Source organism: Salvelinus namaycush, chromosome 10, assembly GCF_016432855.1.
Source record: "Salvelinus namaycush isolate Seneca chromosome 10, SaNama_1.0, whole genome shotgun sequence".
In the NCBI taxonomy this organism is placed as follows: Eukaryota; Metazoa; Chordata; class Actinopteri; order Salmoniformes; family Salmonidae; genus Salvelinus; species Salvelinus namaycush.
The window spans coordinates 8,030,695-8,050,604 of NC_052316.1; the positions used below are offsets into that span (position 1 = coordinate 8,030,695).

At 48.8% G+C, this 19,910-nt stretch overlaps 1 protein-coding gene across 1 annotated transcript in view; it reads left to right on the plus strand.

Moving 5' to 3' along the window:
* Positions 1-19,910, plus strand: part of obscna (obscurin, cytoskeletal calmodulin and titin-interacting RhoGEF a) — a 109,693-nt gene that overhangs the window by 10,802 nt on the left and 78,981 nt on the right. The window contains exons 8-24 of the mRNA XM_039003063.1: positions 1,323-1,586; positions 1,901-2,167; positions 2,282-2,551; positions 2,801-3,070; positions 3,357-3,623; positions 3,772-4,044; positions 4,205-4,468; positions 4,708-4,974; positions 5,212-5,478; positions 5,638-5,907; positions 6,068-6,337; positions 6,901-7,176; positions 7,348-7,614; positions 18,187-18,393; positions 18,665-18,931; positions 19,042-19,311; positions 19,554-19,820. Of these exons, the coding sequence (XP_038858991.1) occupies positions 1,323-1,586; positions 1,901-2,167; positions 2,282-2,551; positions 2,801-3,070; positions 3,357-3,623; positions 3,772-4,044; positions 4,205-4,468; positions 4,708-4,974; positions 5,212-5,478; positions 5,638-5,907; positions 6,068-6,337; positions 6,901-7,176; positions 7,348-7,614; positions 18,187-18,393; positions 18,665-18,931; positions 19,042-19,311; positions 19,554-19,820 (4,503 nt within the window). The remainder of the gene's footprint in view (positions 1-1,322; positions 1,587-1,900; positions 2,168-2,281; positions 2,552-2,800; positions 3,071-3,356; positions 3,624-3,771; positions 4,045-4,204; positions 4,469-4,707; positions 4,975-5,211; positions 5,479-5,637; positions 5,908-6,067; positions 6,338-6,900; positions 7,177-7,347; positions 7,615-18,186; positions 18,394-18,664; positions 18,932-19,041; positions 19,312-19,553; positions 19,821-19,910) is intronic.

Below are 19,910 nucleotides of genomic sequence, written 5' to 3' on the forward strand. Positions count from 1 at the left end.
TCCAGGCTGGATCACAATTGGTCATAGGGCGGCACACAATTGAACCAGCGTTGTCTGGGTTTGGACGGTGTAGGCCGTCATTGTAAATAAGAATTTGTTTTAACTGACTTGCCTATTTAAATAAAGGTTAAATAAAATTTTTAAATAAATACTACCTGGGGGTGGCCCATCAGGAAGTCCAGGATCCCTTTGCAGAGGGACGTGTTTATTCCCAGGGTCCTTAGCTTAGTGATGCGCTTTGAGGACACTATGGTGTTGAACGCTGAGCTGTAGTCAGTGAATAGCATTCTCACATAGGTTCCTTTTATACAACGGGTTACCAACATATTCAAATAATAATTTACATATTTTCATTAACTTTACTTAGATGAATTTATTCATACTATTTCCTCCTTCCACAAGATATAGTCACGACACAAATCTAGGGTTGCTACCCAAGCCGTCTGGTTGTTCGTTCTATCGGTTCGGTTGCCAGAGACGCGTCCCAGTTGTTAAGTCTTTTTGTTCTGTATCTATGGACGCGAACTAGTCGTTCGTTCTAAATGTTCTATTGCCATACTGGCTGGCAACGTTCTTATCCTTTGCTTGCTAGCTAGCCAACTACGGCTAACTTACAGTCATGTCAAACAGTGCAGACTGAATAACAACAAAGTAGCTGCATTTTCAGTGGTTTAAGCTGTTTTCTAGTGAATTTTTTTTGGGATAGATCCAATACAATGAGCTAATGATGCGTGATTTCATCTGGCATAAAAAATGTGCTCTTGTTGTTCAAAGGAGCTAGCCAATAACACAGCTAAAACAATCACTGAAGCTGGAAAGACAGCAAACTAGCTGCACTTTGTTTCGTTTGACCTGTTTTCTATTGATATTTCTTTGTATATATCCATAAAAATGATGCTGATTCATGATTTCGACTAGCTGAGAAAAGTTGCCTGCCTATGCGACAACTGGAGATCGAATTTGAATATTAAAACAATGTTGCAAATGTCGGAGAGACAAGACAGTTTAAACTATTCTCCACTGTTGAAAACCAAAATGTTAATCTAAAAGAAATGTGAGCTAATGTCTAGATGCTATTTATAGTGGAGATCAAGTTTATAAATTGTCTGGCTGGGCTGATGAGACAGTGGATTGCGCAGTCAGATGGAACAGAGTAAATAAGCATTTTAACATCATCGATTTACTTTTGGAATAGACACCGGCTGCAATGCGGTTTTAACTAATCAGCATTCCGGATTAGACCCAACCCTTGTAGAAAAGGTAGATATTAACGACAGGAAAACCCTTACACCATGGATATGAACTATATATTTTTTTTTCAGTGCGAAGGCTGAAGATCGTAAGGCACCTGGAGCACGTGAAGGTGGAAGAGGATAGCAACGCCACGTTCACATGTGAACTCAACTACGTGGTAGCCAATGTGCAGTGGCTTCTGAACGACAACCACCTCAACGCCAACACTGTTACCAGGATTCAGAACATGGGCACCATTCACAGCCTCACCATCAAAAATCTCCGCCCACAGGAGAGCAGGGTGACCTTCAAGGCTGGCCTTCTCACAGAGTCCACCTCCCTCAAGGTCAAAGGTATGCCTTGTACAGTTGTCACTTTTCACTTGTGAGCTTCCACTGCAAGAGTAATTGAGAAGGTAGTGTAATTCTAGGGGTTGTATGTTCCTAGTCAGTACCGAGTTTGTTTTTCCCCAATCTGGAGATCTAATTGGAAAATGAAGCAAATATAGTAGACTTGGTATGTCTGAGACCTGAAGATGATTGAAATGATTTCCTTAAGTAACTCTGAATGAGCAAGATATCTATCAGCTACTGATGCATGGACGAACGTAAGAGATTTAGATTAGATCAGTAGCTAATGTGTTTGTACTGTTTCTTGTCTCCTCCAGAAAAGCCAGCAGTGTTCCTCAGGTCTCTAGAAGACATGTCAGGGGAGGAGGAGGGGAAGGTGTGTCTGCAGTGTGAGACCTCTAAGGAAACGGTCACCCCCGTCTGGAGGAAGGATGGTACGGTCCTGGCCAGCAGTGACAAATATGAGCTGCTCATGTTTGGGAAGTCCTTAACGCTCATCATCCATAGTCTGAGTAAGGATGATGCAGGCCACTACAGCTGTGACCTGGGCACCAGCCAGACCAAGGCCAAGGTCACTGTACATGGTATGTATGGTCCAGATCATCAGTGAGGTCTGGTCCAGAAATTATTGGACCAGAAATGTCCATCTGATCGTCAATCAATTGTCCATCTGATCTCACTGAAATTTCCCTCCACAGACATTCACATCACCATCGCCCAGCGCATGAAGACCGTCGCCGTTCTGGAGGGCGAGAGCTGCAGTTTCGAGTGCGTCCTCTCTCACGATGTCATCGACGAGCCCTCCTGGACCCTGAACGGTCGACTTGTGGTCAGCAACAGCCGCATCCAGATCGTAAACAAGGGTCGCAAGTACAAGATGACCATCAGAGACGCAACTGTGACTGAAGCCGGGGACGTAGTCTTCTTCGTCAAAGACCTCAGCTGCAGGACCATGCTGTTTGTCAAAGGTGAGTGTCTGAAATGTATACAAAGCTGGGTGTCATCATGGCCAGTCATGACCTAATCTCTGGAAAGGCAAAAATAGTATTTCACTCAAGTAATATGAATTACTCTACAATGTGTGTTTGTTCCTAAAGAGAACCTATAGCAACATGTGTCTGTGTCTCGACAGAGGGCCTGCTGTAAACATATTATAATGTATGTGTCCCTAGAGAAAATCTGGATGTAATGTGTAACATATAACCCTACTCCTATAGAGAAGCCGGTGCATGTGTTCAGGGACATGACGAGCGTCAAAGCCACACCAGGGGAGGACGCTGAGCTGAGCTGTGAGATCACCAAGCCTGAGGCCTTCATCCGCTGGCTGAAGAACGGCCGTCAGATCAGGCACAGCCCCCCCAAGTACGAGATCAGTGTGGAGGAGCACCTGGTACGGCTGGTTATCACGAACACCTGTATCAGAGACTCTGGGGAGTACTGCTGTGAGGCTGACGGCATTGCCACCCGGGCCAAGCTGGAGGTCAGAGGCAAGTACTGGGTAGTACTACAGTACTACAGTACCATGTAATGGTATAGTGCTGTTTAGCAAAGTTGTGGATTTGTGTCACATGCACATTAGATTAATTGTGACTAGACTTTGACTCAGAGCCTCAAGACTCAGGACTGGACTTTGACTTGAGACTGATGACTTGAAGGACTTGTTTTAAAATGTTCTTGACAGTTTTTGTACTGCTTTTGCACCATGTTGTCGCTCCACACACCTGCTCAGGTGTAGTACACAGGAAGTGTGTTTAACCCATCCCACCCCTGCAGAGCTGCAGCACACATTTGCTCGGGAGCTGCGGGACACACGGGCCGAGGAGAAGAGCAAGGTGATGCTGGAGTGCGAGACGAGACTTCCGGCCAAGCGGGTGACCTGGCTGAAGGGCATGGCAGAGCTCCGGGCGGGCAGGAAGTATGTGATGAAGCAGAAGGGCGTGGTCCTCTACCTCACCATCAGCTGCCTGGAGAAGGTTGACACCGACGTGTACACCTGCGATGTTGGCACCATGCAGAGCCGGGCGCTACTGACCGTGCATGGTAAGGCCATAGAAATAGAATGAATAGAACGGTCTTTCACATTCAAGTCAGCATTCAGTGACAGGTGGAATGGCAGGCATTTTGAGTATACCCATTCTATACAGCTTGCACGTTTCATGTTAAATCCCTGTGTGTGTGATCTCTGCAGGTCAGAAGGTGTTGATCATGGACGAGCTGGAGGATGTTGAGTGTCTGGAGAATGACACAGTGATTTTCAGGTGTCGTATCTGTCCCAGCGATTATGTTGGGGTCAAGTGGTACCTGGATGAGACCTTACTGTACACCAATGAGCTAAATGAGATCCAAGTGATCCCGGGGGGCTACCACAGCCTCACGTTCAAACAACTGGCTCGTAAAGACTCGGGCACCATCTCCTTTGAGGCAGGCGACAAGAGGTCCTACGCCTCACTGCTTGTTAGAGGTAACGTCAGCGTAAAGTTCTTCTGTTTTACAAACGTCTATTAACACACTGTACTATTACAACAACTATTCACAAAATGTAAATGATGTGTCAGTCATTTTTGTCCAGAGTGTATGTATTTGACATGTTGTCTATGTAAACTACCCTTCCCGTGGTAAAGAGAGACGTCCCACCATCACCAAAGCATTGGAGGACTGTGAGGCCATTGAGGGAGGCGGTTTGGTGCTGGTGTGTATCACCTCTAAGCCATGCCACATCCTGTGGTACAAAGATGGCTGCCTAATGTGGATTTCCTCGAGGTACTACGTCAGTCGCTCAGGTAACGAGGCCAGGCTTACCATCAGGGAGGTCAGTAACAGCGATGCTGGGGTGTACGAGTGCAGCGCTGGGTCGGTTAGCACCAAGGCTGTCGTCACTGTAAAAGGTGAGAACTTTTTTCCTTCATTTTATCACTTTGTCCTCCTTACTGTGCATTTGGCATCACATGTAAAGTAGTAATGTAGTGGTCATAGCCAAATATGATAACAATTATTTCAAAAGAAAGAACAGGATTACTTCTTTACCTGTTTGCTTTACAGCTCCCCCTAGAGTATTCTTGTCACAGTACAATGTACAGTATTACTCATTGGGAGATGCCGTCATGGGTCCTTCTTTCTATTCCAGCCATTCCAGCTGAGTTCACCCAGCCGCTGCAGAGCAGGGAGGTAAAGGAAGGGGAGGATGTGACCCTTTCCTGTGAGTTCTCCCTGCCGGGGGTTGCGTTCCACTGGAGGAGGGGCTTGGAGACCCTCCGAGCTGGAGAGAGGTACCTGATGAAGCAGAAGAAGTCCCTCATCTCTTTGACCATCACTGGCCCGAAGCCTCAGGACTCAGGAGATTACACCTGTCAGTGCCGAGACCACAAAACCACAGCCAGCCTCAAAGTCCACGGTAAAAGCCATCCTTGCTTTTCATTTCAATTTCCAGGATGCATCATATGGAGTAACATTAGTGGCAACAAAAATCAAATGAATTCAATAACTTTACAATGTTGCATTATCACAACCACAAATTAAACCCAATCTATCTGAAGATTATTGAAACAATTTTTCATAGACATTTTCCATTGTCATTCTGTCTTCCCGCCTGTTGGTGGTCAACACTAAAATATGTCTATTTACTCCCCAGCCATCCCCATCTCCTTCACACAACAGTTGAAAAATGTTCAGGCTCAGGAGGGCAGCAGTTTCACGTTGCGCTGTGAGCTTTCTAAACCAGGAGTCCCTGTAGAGTGGAGGAAAGGGGAGGGGCTGTTAAAGAATGGAGTGAAGTTCCAGATAAGGAAGAGAGAGACCATATCGGAGCTTCAGATGTGGAAAACTGTGCCTGACGACAGTGGCGTCTACAGCTGCGAGTGTGCAGACCAAAAGACCACAGCCACCGTCAAAATCAGCGGTAGGACGTTTCTCACCCTTATTATGTTTTCATGTATAGCTAATCTTTTCTGAAGTTACATTTTATAAATTTACATTTTGGACATTTACATGAAGGCAATACAAAAAAAAAAAAAACGTTTGTACTATTCTCATATTTTATTTTTTCATGTTTCTTCAGCCCTGCCTGTTACCTTCAAACAAAAGCTGAGGAACGTGCATGTTGAGGAGGGGAACAATTTGGTGTTACACTGTGAGCTCTCCAAACCAGGAGTCCCTGTGGAATGGATGATGGGAGGAGAGGAGCTGCTGAACAACGGAGAGAAGTTTCAGATAAGACAGAGAGAGTTGGTGAATGAACTGAAGATAATAGATGCCAAACCCGAAGACAGCAATATCTACACCTGTGTTTGTGGCAATGTGGAAACCACAGCCGGTGTTACAGTCACAGGTAAGGGTTTGCGACAACTGAGAAAAGATTTAAATTCACATTTTGTTCACATTGGATATGAATTCAACTGTATGCAGTATACAGTACATCAGCATGAAATCACAGTCCTTTAAATAAATAGACAGCATTCCATGTCTCTCATTGCCATGGGGTCTTTCAGCAACTCCCATCACTTTCAAGCAAAAGCTGAGGAACCTGCAGACCGAGGAAGGGAACACCATCTCGCTGCACTGTGAGCTGTCTAAAGCAGGGGTGCCAGTGGAGTGGAGGCTGGGAGGAGAGAGGATACTGCAGAACGGAGACAAATACCAGATCAAGCAGACAGACTCGGCACTGGAACTCCTCATCAGGGAGGCTCTGCCAGAGGACAGTGGAGTCTACAGCTGTGTGTGTCGAGACAAGAAGACCAAGGCCACTGTCAAAGTCATTGGTAGGGGGGGGGGGGATGCTCTGTGCTCTAATGAAACAACTGTCACTGGTGTTAATGGCACATAAACTTGGTTAAACTAGAGTCGATGTCTGCGCCCCTGCGTACATCTAATTAGCTTAATAATAACACATCCCCATAAGAGTCTCTTTAAGCTAGAGACATCTGTTTTTTGCATGGGCTACGTCTGAATCCACTGCATCGCCCATGTCGGCCATCCGCATTGGCGGTGGAAGGTGGCAGAGCTACAGCGGTGTTTGTCAGACCAGAGACATCCCGAAAGTCGGCCTCCTCACGGAAACGTCTGTAGCGTTCTAAAATTCGAAATCAAATCGCTAAATGATCCTTTGCATGACCATCTTAAAACAATTCATATGTTAGCTTAGCAGAACCCCCTTCTATAGGGGGTTGAATGCCTAACTTAACCAGAGCCCTTAGCTATGGTGTAAGGTTCATTCAATTGGCCTTCATCTTATCTACCGAAGGGAAAGGTTTCTCGAGGCTGTTCTAGCTTTCAGTACATTCAGTGTTCACTCTATGATGAAATTGTTTTTTCCCCCCCCAAGCTGTACCTGCCACCTTCAAAGTGGGTCTGAAGAACCAGGAGGCCCCAGAGGAGGGCAGCATAACCCTGCACTGTGAACTGTCTAAGGCTGGGGTCTCAGTGGAGTGGTGGAGGGGGGAGACAGAACTGTCCCAAGACCTGTCTGGAGGAAAGTACCAGATGAAATTGGAGGGGAAAATAGCTGAGCTGACCATTACCAATGTGCAACCGGAGGACATAGGCAAGTACAGCTGTGTCACTGGAGACCAGAAGACCACCGCTGAAGTTAAAGTGCAGGGTAAGAAACATTTGATGTCAATGCTTTTCCTTCTAAATAAGCTAATTTACTTCTTTAGGTTAGAGGTGGAAGGGTTGTGAGTGACTCCCGCTTTGAGACCATACAAATAGTTAGTTTCTATTTGTACTTTTTGCGCTCATACAATATGAACCAATGTTGATGGTTCCACAGCTCTCCCTGTGACGTTCAAGCGGCAGCTCCAGAACATGGTGATCATAGAGGGGGACAGTGGGGAGTTCTTCTGTGAGCTCTCCAAGCCCGGTGACCCAGTGGACTGGAGGAAGGGCAGAGTCATCCTGAAGTCTGGAGACAAATATGAGATGAGGCAGGAGGGACGCGTCACTAAACTGCTCATACATAACGTGGAGGAGAGGGATGCTGGGAAATACACCTGTAAGAGTCGAGATGCCCAGTCAACTGCTGAACTGACCGTGACAGGTGAGTCAGACCAAAGCTATAAATGCACTCTCAGACATTTTTCTTTTAACGTGTGGTCCGTGAACATGGCTAGATTTGTGATTAACCATGACTTCATTACGATGACATACAAATTCCTACGTACATTTGTGATACTGTACATCCAGGGGAATCTTCAGTCCAGTGTGATAAACAAGAGAGGTTAGACTACATACAATTCTATATCTTCCTGTGTACCCATGATTTAAGTACTCAGCACTGAGAGAGCTTTGTCCCTTACTTGTAACTGTGTGGTTACCTGCTTGTGGTCCTGTAAAGGGTTAATAGATCGGAGTCCTTGAATATGAACGTTATCAGGCAAGTTCAAGGACCCGAATGCTCTATATGATGTAATCCTTTACAGGACATTTATGACTGGGATTACTGCAATCGAAGGTTCTTGAAACCACTGCGCGCAGAAACAAATATTTTTGTGGTTACTGTCTGTGTGTAAGTTATGAAGCGTGCAAAAAATGGATCGCTGTGGTCGTTGTCCTCCTGCTCAAGCTTTTCAGTGATCCAAAGGAGCTGCCTAGTAATCTTATGTCTGGGGCACACAACCTGCAATGAGTAGGCATACCTAGGGCTGTGGCGGTCATGAAATGTCATTAGCCGGTGATTGTCATGCAAATAACTGTCGGTATCACGGTAATTGCCCGTTAATTAACATAAACACATGTAGCATCTCCTGGCTTCCGCACATAGCCTACAAGCCCCCGATGCAGACCTTTGGAACATCTAGTTAAATAAAGGAATAAATAAAAATCTACATTTTCAAAAGTCTAATAGATCCATGTAATATAGCCTACACCTTCACAATAAATCCATTATTTATTTTAGACAGGTCTAAAGAAGCATGATATTGTAACGCTTGTTCTCCTCCTCTTCGTCCGAAGAGGAGGAGTAGGGATCAGACCAACATGCAGCGGGTTTAGAAAACATAATGAATTTATTAAACGACGAAGACGAACACGAAACAACACTTGGAATAATTACAAAATAACAAAACGAATGAAGACAGACCTGAACTAGAGAACTTACAAATAACACGAAGAACGCACAAACAGGTATAGACTACAAACAAAAACGCTACAGTCCCGTGTGGTACGAACATACATACAGACACGGAAGACAACCACCCACAAACAAACAGTGTGAACACCCTACCTTTATATGGTTCCCAATCAGAGGAAACGTCAAACACCTGTCTCTGATTGAGAACCATATAAGGCTAATACCAATGACCTAAACATAGAAACACAAAACATAGAATGCCCACCCCAACTCACGCCCTGACCAACTAAACACATACAAAAATAACAGACAACAGGTCAGGAACGTGACAGAACCCCCCCTCAAGGTGCGAACTCCGGGCGCACCCCTAAAACTCAAGGGGAGGGTCTGGGTGGGCATCTGTCCGCGGTGGCGGCTCCGGCGCAGGACGAGGACACCACTCCACCATTGTCTTTGTCCCCCTCCTTAGCGTCCTCCGAGTGGCGATCCTCGCCCCCAACCCTGGTCTAGGAACCTTCACACCGGTCCCCCCTAGATAACTCAGGACATAGAGGTAGCTCAGGACAGAGAGGTAGCTCAGGACAGAGAGGTAGCTCAGGACAGAGAGGTAGCTCAGGACAGAGAGGTAGCTCAGGACAGAGGGGCAGCTCCGGACAGAGGGGCAGCTCCGGACAGAGGGGCAGCTCCGGGCTGGGTGGCAGCTCCGGACTGGGTGGCAGCTCATGACTGGGTGGCAGCTCATGACTGGGTGGCAGCTCATGACTGGGTGGCAGCTCATGACTGGGTGGCAGCTCATGACTGTAGGGCAGCTCACGACTGTAGGGCAGCTCACGACTGTAGGGCAGCTCACGACTGTAGGGCAGCTCACGACTGTAGGGCAGCTCACGACTGTAGGGCAGCTCACGACTGGAAGGCAGCTCACGACTGGAGGGCAGCTCACGACTGGAGGGCAGCTCACGACTGGAGGGCAGCTCACGACTGGAGGGCAGCTCACGACTGGAGGGCAGCTCACGACTGGAGGGCAGCTCATGACTGTAGGGCAGCTCATGACTGGAAGGCAGCTCATGACTGGAGGGCAGCTCATGACTGGAGGGCGACTCATGACTGGAGGGCGACTCATGACTGTCTGGCGACTCATGACTGTCTGGCGACTCATGACTGTCTGGCGACTCATGACTGTCTGGCGACTCTGGCGGATCCTGGCTGGCGGGCTCTGGCGGATCCTGGCTGGCGGGCTCTGGCGGATCCTGGCTGACGGGCTCTGGCGGATCCTGGCCGGCGGGCTCTGGCGGATCCTGGCCGGCGGGCTCTGGCGGATCCTGGCCGGCGGGCTCTGGCGGATCCTGGCCGGCGGGCTCTGGCGGATCCTGGCCGGCGGGCTCTGGCGGATCCTGGCCGGCGGGCTCTGGCGGATCCTGGCCGGCGGGTTCTGGCGGATCCTGACCGGCGGGCTCTGGCGGATCCTGGCCGGCGGGCTCTGGCGGATCCTGACCGGCGGGCTCTTGCTGCTCATGGCTGGCTGACGGATCTTGCTGCTCATGGCTGGCTGACGGATCTGGCTGCTCATGGCTGGCTGACGGATCTGGCTGCTCATGGCTGGCTGACGGATCTGGCTGCTCATGGCTGGCTGACGGATCTGGCTGCTCATGGCTGGCTGACGGATCTGGCTGCTCATGGCTGGCTGACGGGTCTGGCTGCTCATGGCTGGCTGACGGATCTGGCTGCTCATGGCTGGCTGACGGATCTGGCTGCTCATGGCTGGCTGACGGATCTGGCTGCTCATGGCTGGCTGACGGATCTGGCTGCTCATGGCTGGCTGACGGGTCTGGCTGATCCTGTCTGGCGGAAGGCTCTGGCTGATCCTGTCTGGCGGAAGGCTCTGGCTGATCCTGTCTGGCGGAAGGCTCTGGCTGATCCTGTCTGGCGGAAGGCTCTGGCTGATCCTGTCTGGCGGAAGGCTCTGGCTGATCCTGTCTGGCGGAAGGCTCTGGCTGATCCTGTCTGGCGGAAGGCTTTGGCTGCTCCTGTCTGGCGGAAGGCTCTAGCGGCTCCTGTCTGGCGGAAGGCTCTAGCGGCTCCTGTCTGGCGGACGGCTCTGAAGGCTCATGGCAGACGGGCGGCTTTGCAGGCTCAGTACAGACGGGCGGCTTTGAAGGCTCAGTACAGACGGGCAGTTCATGCGGCGCTTTGCAGACGGACAAGTCAGACGGCGTTGGGCAGACGGGCAGTTCAGGCACCGTTGGGCAGACGGGCAGTTCAGGCGCCGTTGGGCAGACGGGCAGTTCAAGCGCCGTTGGGCAGACGGGCAGTTCAGGCGCCGTTGGACAGACGGGCAGTTCAGGCGCCGTTGGACAGACGGGCAGTTCAGGCGCCGTTGGGCAGACGGGCAGTTCAGGCGCCGTTGGGCAGACGGGCAGTTCAGGCGCCGTTGGGCAGACGGGCAGTTCAGGCGCCGTTGGGCAGACGGCAGACTCTGGCCGGCTGAGACGCACTGTAGGCCTGGTGCGTGGTGCCGGAACTGGAGGCACCGGGCTAAGGACACGCACCTTCAGGCTAGTGCGGGGAACAACAACAGGGCACACTGGACTCTCAAGGCGTACTATAGGCCTGGTGCCTGATACCGGCACTGGTGGTACCGGGCTGAGGGCACGCACATAATGGCGAGTACGGGGAGAAGGAACAGTGCGTACAGGGCTTTGGAGACGCACATGAGGCTTGGTGCGTGGTGCCAGCACTGGTGGTACTAGGCTGGAGACACGCACCACAGGGAGAGTGCATGGAGGAGAACCAGGGCTCTGAAAACGCACAGGAGGCTTGGTGCGTGGTGCCAGCACTGGTGGTATTGGGCTGGGAACACGTATCTCAGGGCTAGTGCGGGGAGCAGTAACAGGACACACAGGACTCTGGAGACGCACAGGAGGCTTGGTGCGTGGTGTAGGCACTGTCTTAACCAGACGGCTAGCACGCACCTCAGGACGAGTATGGAGAGCTGTTCCCAGTGACATTAACTCACCAATACGTTCATTCGGACGGATGCCGTGCCTCATGCACCAAACCAGTACATCCCTCATATCTTTCTCCTTCAATTTCTCCATTAACTCCTTTACTGTCTCTGCGTCACTCACCTCCAAATCCGCCCTCACCGGCTCCTTATGTAAAGCAGGAGGAGTTGGCTCAAGTCCCCTGACTGACCCAACTATATTCCCCGAGAGCCTCCCCCCAAGAAATTTTTGGGTTTGACTTGCGGGCTTCCAGCCTTGTTTCCGTGCTGCCTCCTCATATCGCCGCCTCTCCGCTTTCGCTGCCTCCAGCTCCGCTTTGGGGCGGCGACACTCCTCTGGTTCTGCCCAGGGTCCTTCTCCGTCTAGGATTTCCTCCCATGTCCATTCCTCCTTGTACACCTGCTGCTGACCGTTAACCCGCTGCTTGATCCTTCGTTGGTGGGTGGTTCTGTAACGCTTGTTCTCCTCCTCTTCGTCCGAAGAGGAGGAGTAGGGATCAGACCAACATGCAGCGGGTTTAGAAAACATAATGAATTTATTAAACGACGAAGACGAACACGAAACAACACTTGGAATAATTACAAAATAACAAAACGAACGAAGACAGACCTGAACTAGAGAACTTACAAATAACACGAAGAACGCACGAACAGGTATAGACTACAAACAAAAACGCTACAGTCCCGTGTGGTACGAACATACATACAGACACGGAAGACAACCACCCACAAACAAACAGTGTGAACACCCTACCTTTATATGGTTCCCAATCAGAGGAAACGTCAAACACCTGTCTCTGATTGAGAACCATATAAGGCTAATACCAATGACCTAAACATAGAAACACAAAACATAGAATGCCCACCCCAACTCACGCCCTGACCAACTAAACACATACAAAAATAACAGACAACAGGTCAGGAACGTGACAGATATGAAGAAAATGTAATCTATTTCAGAAGAACAGAATAGCATTCTCTGAGTTGTCCTTATGTTAGTGTCACGTTCCTGACCTGTTTTCTGTTAGTTTTGTATTGTGTTAGTTGGTCAGGACGTGAGTTTGGGTGGGCAGTCTATGTTTTGTGTTTCTATGTTGGTTTAATGGGTACCTGATATGGTTCTCAATTAGAGGCAGGTGGTTTTCATCTCCTCTGATTGAGAATCATATTAAGGTAGGTGGTGTCACATTGTTTGTTTGTGGGTGGTTGTCTCCTGTGTCAGTGTCTGTATGTTACGCCACACGGGACTGTTTCGGTATCGTTCGTTCGTTCGTTTTGTATGTAGTCTGTTTCCTGTTCATGCGTTCTTCACGTTATATGTAAGTTCGTGTCCAGGTCTGTCTACATCGTTTATTTTTTTTGTAGTTTATCAAGTGTATTTCGTTTCGTCTTCGTCTTGTTTAATAAATCATTATGTCACATAACCACGCTGCATTTTGGTCGAATCACTACTCCTCCTCTTCGTATGAAGAACCACCCACCAACAAACGATCAAGCAGCGGTGTAACGGGAGAGAGAGACAGCGCACGAAGCAGGATTTCTGGTCTTGGGAGGAAATCATGGAAGGAAAAGGACCATGGGCTAAAGTTGGAGTGAATCGCCGCCCATGGGAACAGCTGGAGGCAGCTCGGAGAGCGGAGGAAACCGGAGAGAGGAACCGGCGTTATGAGGGGACGCGTCTAGCACGGAAGCCCGAAAAGCCCGTGAGTACTACCCAAAAATTTCTTGGGGGGGGGGGCTAAGAGGTAGTGGGCCAAGGGCAGGTAGGAGACCTGCGCCCACTTCCCAGGCTAACCGTGGAGAGCGGGAGTACGGGCAGACACAGTGTTACGCAGTAGAGCGCACGGTGTCTCCTGTACGTGTTCATAGCCCGGTGCGGGTTATTCCACCTCCCCGCACTGGTAGGGCTAGATTGAGCGTTGAGCCGGATGTCATGAAGCCGGCCCTACATATCTGGCCACCAGTACGTCTCCTCGGGCCGGCTTACATGGCACCAGCCTTACGCATGGTGTCCCCGGTTCGCCTACATAGCCCGGTGCGGGTTATTCCACCTCCCCGCACTGGGCGGGCGACGGGGAGCATTCAACCAGGTAAGGTTGGGCAGGCTCAATGCTCAAGGGAGCCAGTACGCCTGTACGGTCCGGTATTTCCGGCGCCACCTCCCCGCCCCAGCCCAGTACCACCAGTGCCTACTCCACGCACCAGGCTTCCAGTGCGTTTCCAGAGCCCTGTTCCTCCTCCACGCACTCTTCCTATGGTGCGTGTCTCCAGCCCAGTGCCTCCAGTTCCGGCGCCACGCACTAAGCCACCTGTGCGTCTCCAGAGCCCTGTACGCACTGTTTCTTCTCCCCGCACTCGCCCTGAGGTGCGTGCCCTTAGCCCGGTACCACCAGTGCCGGTACCACGCACCAGGCCTATAGTGCGCTTCGAGAGGTCAGTGTGCCCTGTCCCTGCTCCCCGCACTAGCCTGAAGGTGCGTGTCCTTAGCCCGGTGCCTCCAGTTCCGGCACCACGCACCAGGCCTACAGTGCGCCTCATCCGGCCTGAGCCATCCGTCTCCCCAGCGCCATCTGAGCCATCCGTCTCCCCAGCGCCATCTGAGCCATCCGTCTCCCCAGCGCCGTCTGAGCCATCCGTCTGCCCAGCGCCGTCTGAGCCATCCGTCTGTCCCGAGCCATTAGAGCCGCCCGTCTGTCCCGAGCCGTCAGAGCCGTTAGTCAGTCAGGAGCCGCTAGAGCCATTCGTCAGTCAGGATCTGCCAGAGCCGCCAACCAGACAGGATCTGCCAGAGCCGCCAACCAGACAGGATCTGCCAGAGCCGCCAACCAGACAGGATCTGCCAGAGCCGCCAACCAGACAGGATCTGCCAGAGCCGTCAGCGAGCCATGAGCGTCCAGAGCCGTCAGCGAGCCATGAGCGTCCAGAGCCGTCAGCTAGCCATGAGCGTCCAGAGCCGTCAGCTAGCCATGAGCGTCCAGAGCCGTCAGCCAGCCATGAGCGTCCAGAGCCGTCAGCCAGCCATGAGCGTCCAGAGCCGTCAGCGAGCCATGAGCGTCCAGAGCCGTCAGCGAGCCATGAGCGTCCAGAGCCGTCAGCCAGCCATGAGCGTCCAGAGCCGTCAGCCAGCCATGAGCGTCCAGAGCCGTCAGCCAGCCATGAGCTGCCCCTCAGCCCAGAGCTGCCATTAATCCTGAACTGCCCCTCAGTCCAGAGCTGTCTCTCTGTCCGGAGCTGCCCTTCAGCCCGGAGTTGCCCCTCTATCCTGAGCTACCTCTCTATCCTGACCTACCTCTCTGTCCTGAGCTACCTTATCCCGGTGCTGCCCCTTGTCCCGGTGCTGCCCCTTATTTTGATGTTATCCTGTAAATTAAGTGGGTGTAATAGGAGGGTGGTCAGTCGGAGGGGGAGACGTAAGCTGGGATTGACTATGGTGGGGTGGGGACCTCGCCCAGAGCCTGAGCCACCACCGTGGTCAGATGCCCACCCAGACCGTCCCCTAGACTTTGTGCTGGTGCGCCCGGAGTTCGCACCTTAAGGGGGGGGTTATGTCACGTTCCTGACCTGTTTTCTGTTAGTTTTGTATTGTGTTAGTTGGTCAGGACGTGAGTTTGGGTGGGCAGTCTATGTTTTGTGTTTCTATGTTGGTTTAATGGGTACCTGATATGGTTCTCAATTAGAGGCAGGTGGTTTTCATCTCCTCTGATTGAGAATCATATTAAGGTAGGTGGTGTCACATTGTTTGTTTGTGGGTGGTTGTCTCCTGTGTCAGTGTCTGTATGTTACGCCACACGGGACTGTTTCGGTATCGTTCGTTCGTTCGTTTTGTATGTAGTCTGTTTCCTGTTCATGCGTTCTTCACGTTATATGTAAGTTCGTGTCCAGGTCTGTCTACATCGTTTATTTGTTTTGTAGTTTATCAAGTGTATTTCGTTTCGTCTTCGTCTTGTTTAATAAATCATTATGTCACATAACCACGCTGCATTTTGGTCGAATCACTACTCCTCCTCTTCGTATGAAGAGGAGGAGGAATTCCGTTACAGTTAGGTCCTGATCTGGTTATGCCAAATGGCTGTGTGCTACACTAGTTCATTTAGCAGACAAGATGTGCTTAGAATTCCGTGGTATTATTTTATAGTATGAAGAATACAGTTGAACAAAGCTGAATAAAATAGAAAGGATATTTTCTCCAAACGATTTTAGGGAGTGAGCAAATATGGCTATTCTGTGTTGAGCGGTATTCCTATATGCTTAATTTAGAGTTATTAATGTAACTTTAGTTGTTCTACAAATGGTGGGCTATATATTTAGATGTTTAATACGTTGTAAGGCTGCATGACGCGACTCTAATGATAATTTGAAAAAAGTTGCTTGAAAGGCATGAGCTCTGCTTTGTTTTTTTGCGCAGTTTACACACACTACATCAGTCACTCATTCACAATTTGACAAGCACTTGATAATGCCTAGAATTTAACGGCAGCATCCCCTTTGTGTGGCTGTATTGCACCTAAAAAAATCCATCCCTTTTGTGGCCAGTGGCCGTTGTATCCCTCTCCCTGAGTGCTGAGCGCTCCGAATCACCTCTCACTCACATGGCTCTCCATCAAGTGGGTCTTTCTCACAGGCTACAAGTGAAGACAGACAAATCGGGGACGCAACTGCGCGCGCCCTTATCCAATTCCGAGGTGCGTTTTGAAGATATTGGAAGAACTGTCCACATTTACTTTTCGACAGCCAACAAGATGAGTAGGCCTAACGAACAGCAAAAGCACTAGCCTATGTCAATCAACTATCTCCGACAGTACAAAAGTTGACCTATTCTGTGTGAGAAATAAATATTCCAAACATAGTCTGGGACAGTTGTGGGGTGCAATAGATCCCAACTTAATCCAACCACTAGCATCAAAAACCTTTTTTACGAAATGTGGCTGATGCAACAGATCAGAACAGAACGTTCAGCTTAAATGTTGATAAACTATTAGGCTATTTCTTCACATTATAAGCGCAGCAATGCGCACATGGTAGTAGGCAATAAGCGCAAATGTTCCATTAGCGGAAAACACCATTATCAAAAGTGACCCAAATGCAATTATCCATGTAATGTTTTATTATAAAGAGGAATTTTTATCGTGAAAGTTATCTTACCCAAACTTGAAACTAATGCATTGCTTATGTATGCCAGTTAGGCTTTACACCCCTTGTAAAGCGGATTAATGTGCTTCATTTTAAGTAGTTATTTGGCCACTTCAGTTGTGATACAAACCTTATCAAAACATATGGGCTAGCCTACATGAGGTGTGCGACTATGATTAGAAAAAATCGGGGGAAAAATGTGTTGTTTTTTATGCTGGGCATCATTCAAATCAAATTTATTTATGAAGCCCAGCCTAAAACCCCAAACAGCAAGCAATGCAGGTGTAGAAGCACGGTGGCTAGGAAAAACTCTCTCCCTGATAATATATAATTCACATGTGATAGGCTAATATTGTCAGCCATCAGACTATTCTTGATTTAATCTTGTCTTTACATATACTAAATAATATGTGTGAAATTTGTTTTGATTTAGAATGGACCATTATCATGCACTTGTATCTTAACAGGGACAACAGGAAAAAAGACATGTCATCTATGCATTTAAATAGTGCATGGAGGACACTTTTCACGTGGTTCATTTTCATGCAAGCCACATAGGCTATACTCCTATTGTAAATATAAGCAATGTGCTTAATATTAGGAAAGTTGAGAAATAAATATAGTAGGCCTAGCCTATAGAAATCTGATGTGATCCTCCTCTTTTTAGTAGAGGCCATCACTCTTTTTTCTCGCGCAATTGCATAGCCTATAGAAATGTTGCACAACATGAGCTCATGGGCTCTCATGAAGTGTGATTTTTGATAACATTTGCATTGATGTCAGAGTGATTAGATGGACAATAGAGTGCTGAGTACCAGGCAGTTAGCAAGTTTGGTAGGCTGTTTGGTAGGCTACTAATGACCAGTAGCAGCATCAGAGCTTGGAGAAGCCTAATTACCGTGACTAAACGGTCATGTGGAATTTGACTGCCTTCATGACTTGTGACCGCCAGTGTGGCGGTAATACGGTCACCACAACAGCCCTAGGCATACCACATTTAACTCTCCATTTAGTCAACAAAAAACAGTGCATAATGAATGGGACGTTGCTAAGGAGGCCTGGTAAACAGTGCATGTTCATCACTGATTCTTCAATGAGCAATGAGCCAATCAAATGCCCTGTTGCCTGTAGCAATGTGCCTGAGAACCAATAATAACATTGTTTCACAGCGCTGCTTTAAAAGTGAAAGAATAAACCTGATGCTGCATCAAAAAAAGATGTCTCATCATTGTGAAGAAGAGTCCTATATTTCAGCTTTCATTCCACCCCAGGAAATCCAAAAGCTCCTCTGGATTATTGAATTCTCTCTGTGACAGAAGCACAAGCATAAAGCATGACATGGACTAGCCCGTTGTCCTTTCCACATTCAAGTTGTACCACCACTCACTACTGTTCCTGGTTTTCCTCAGGCCTACCCCCCACTTTCAAAGAACAGCTGAGGAACATGGAAGTTGAGGAGGGTAAGACGGTGACGCTACACTGTGAACTGTCTAAAGCAGCAGCCTCAGTTGAGTGGAAGAGGGGAGCAAAGCTGCTGAAGAATGTAGGCAAGTACCAGATGAGGAAGAAAGATTTACTGGTGGAATTGAAGATCATCGACGCAAATCTGGAGGACAGTGGGGTTTACGCCTGTATTTGTGGCGAACAAAAGACCACAGCAACTGTTACAATGAAGGGTGGGTATATTTTGGTTATGTTAAGTGCAGAAGTCATGAGTTTTATGTCTTATGGAGATGTTGGAGAAAGCTTGAATGTTTAATTGGGCAAATAGACTGTAGATTTAATCAATAGGATATGCGTTTGTATTCAATCCCAGTTGCTTACATAAACAAAGGGAAATGTAGGTTTCATATAGGTTTGACTACCCTCTCCTATGGTGTCTTTCAGCTCGCCCTGTCACATTTATAGAAGAGTTGAGGAACGTTCAGGCCGAGGAGGGCAACACTGTGACGTTGTGCTGTGAGCTCTCTAAACCAGGGATGTCAGTTGAATGGAGGAGAGGAACAGCTCTTCTGCAGAACGGAGAGAAGTACCAGATGAAGCAGAAAGACGCAGCGTTGGAGCTGATCATCAGGAAAACCTTACCTGAGGACAGTGGTGTCTACAGCTGCTTGTCGGAAGACCAGCAAACCTTTGCCACCATCATTATCACTGGTAGGAGGATTTTTTTTTTTTTGAAAAATGTGTCTTCTGACATTCAAAATTCACAGTGTACCCTTCAATCCCACACACTGTTGATGTTATGGGTTTGTATCATTCTTCAGCCATCCCAGTCACTTTCAAACAGAAGTTGAAAAACCAAGAGGCTCTAGAAGAGGGCAGCGTGACGTTGCGCTGTGAGCTGTCTAAACCAGGGGTCCCCGTGGTGTGGCTGAGGGGAGAGGAGCTGCTGAGGGAAGGTGAGAGGCACCATATGAAGCAGGAGGGCAGGACCGTGGAGATGGTCATCGGGAAGGTGGTCCTTCAGGATGCTGGGGAGTACAGCTGTGTCACAGCCTGCAACGTCAAGACAGCAGCTGATATCAAAGTTAGGGGTATGTTCCGAAACTAACGTTTCAGGCCTACTCAACACTAATATTTTGACGTGCTTCTGAAAATGTCAATGTCTTTAAATTTCGTGTTTTGGATTAAGGGAATTTTCCATAAGGAGGGATGGGGATACACATGAGATGAATCCTTGACCCTGCTTGTCAAATAACATGCCACTGATGGATAGAAATCAAAGCAGTTGAGCCAAATGATGTTTCTCACAGTCTTAAATATGTGTTCTTCTCAGCTCTCCCTGTAATATTCACACAAGAGGTCCAGAGCGCGGTGATCAAAGAAGGGGACAGTGGGGAGTTCTGGTGCGAGCTCTCCAAGCCCGGTGACCCAGTGGACTGGAGGAAGGGCAGAGTCATCCTGAAGTCTGGAGACAAATATGAGATGAAGCAAGAGGGACGCGTCACTAAACTGCTCATCCATAACGTGGAGGAGAGGGATGCTGGGAAATACACCTGTAAGAGTCGAGATGCCCAGTCAACTGCTGAACTGACCGTGACGGGTGAGTCAGACTGGTGATATTGATACACTTTGAGTATACACTTTGTTATATGTTGTTAATATGTATGCAACAACAATATACTGTATAAAC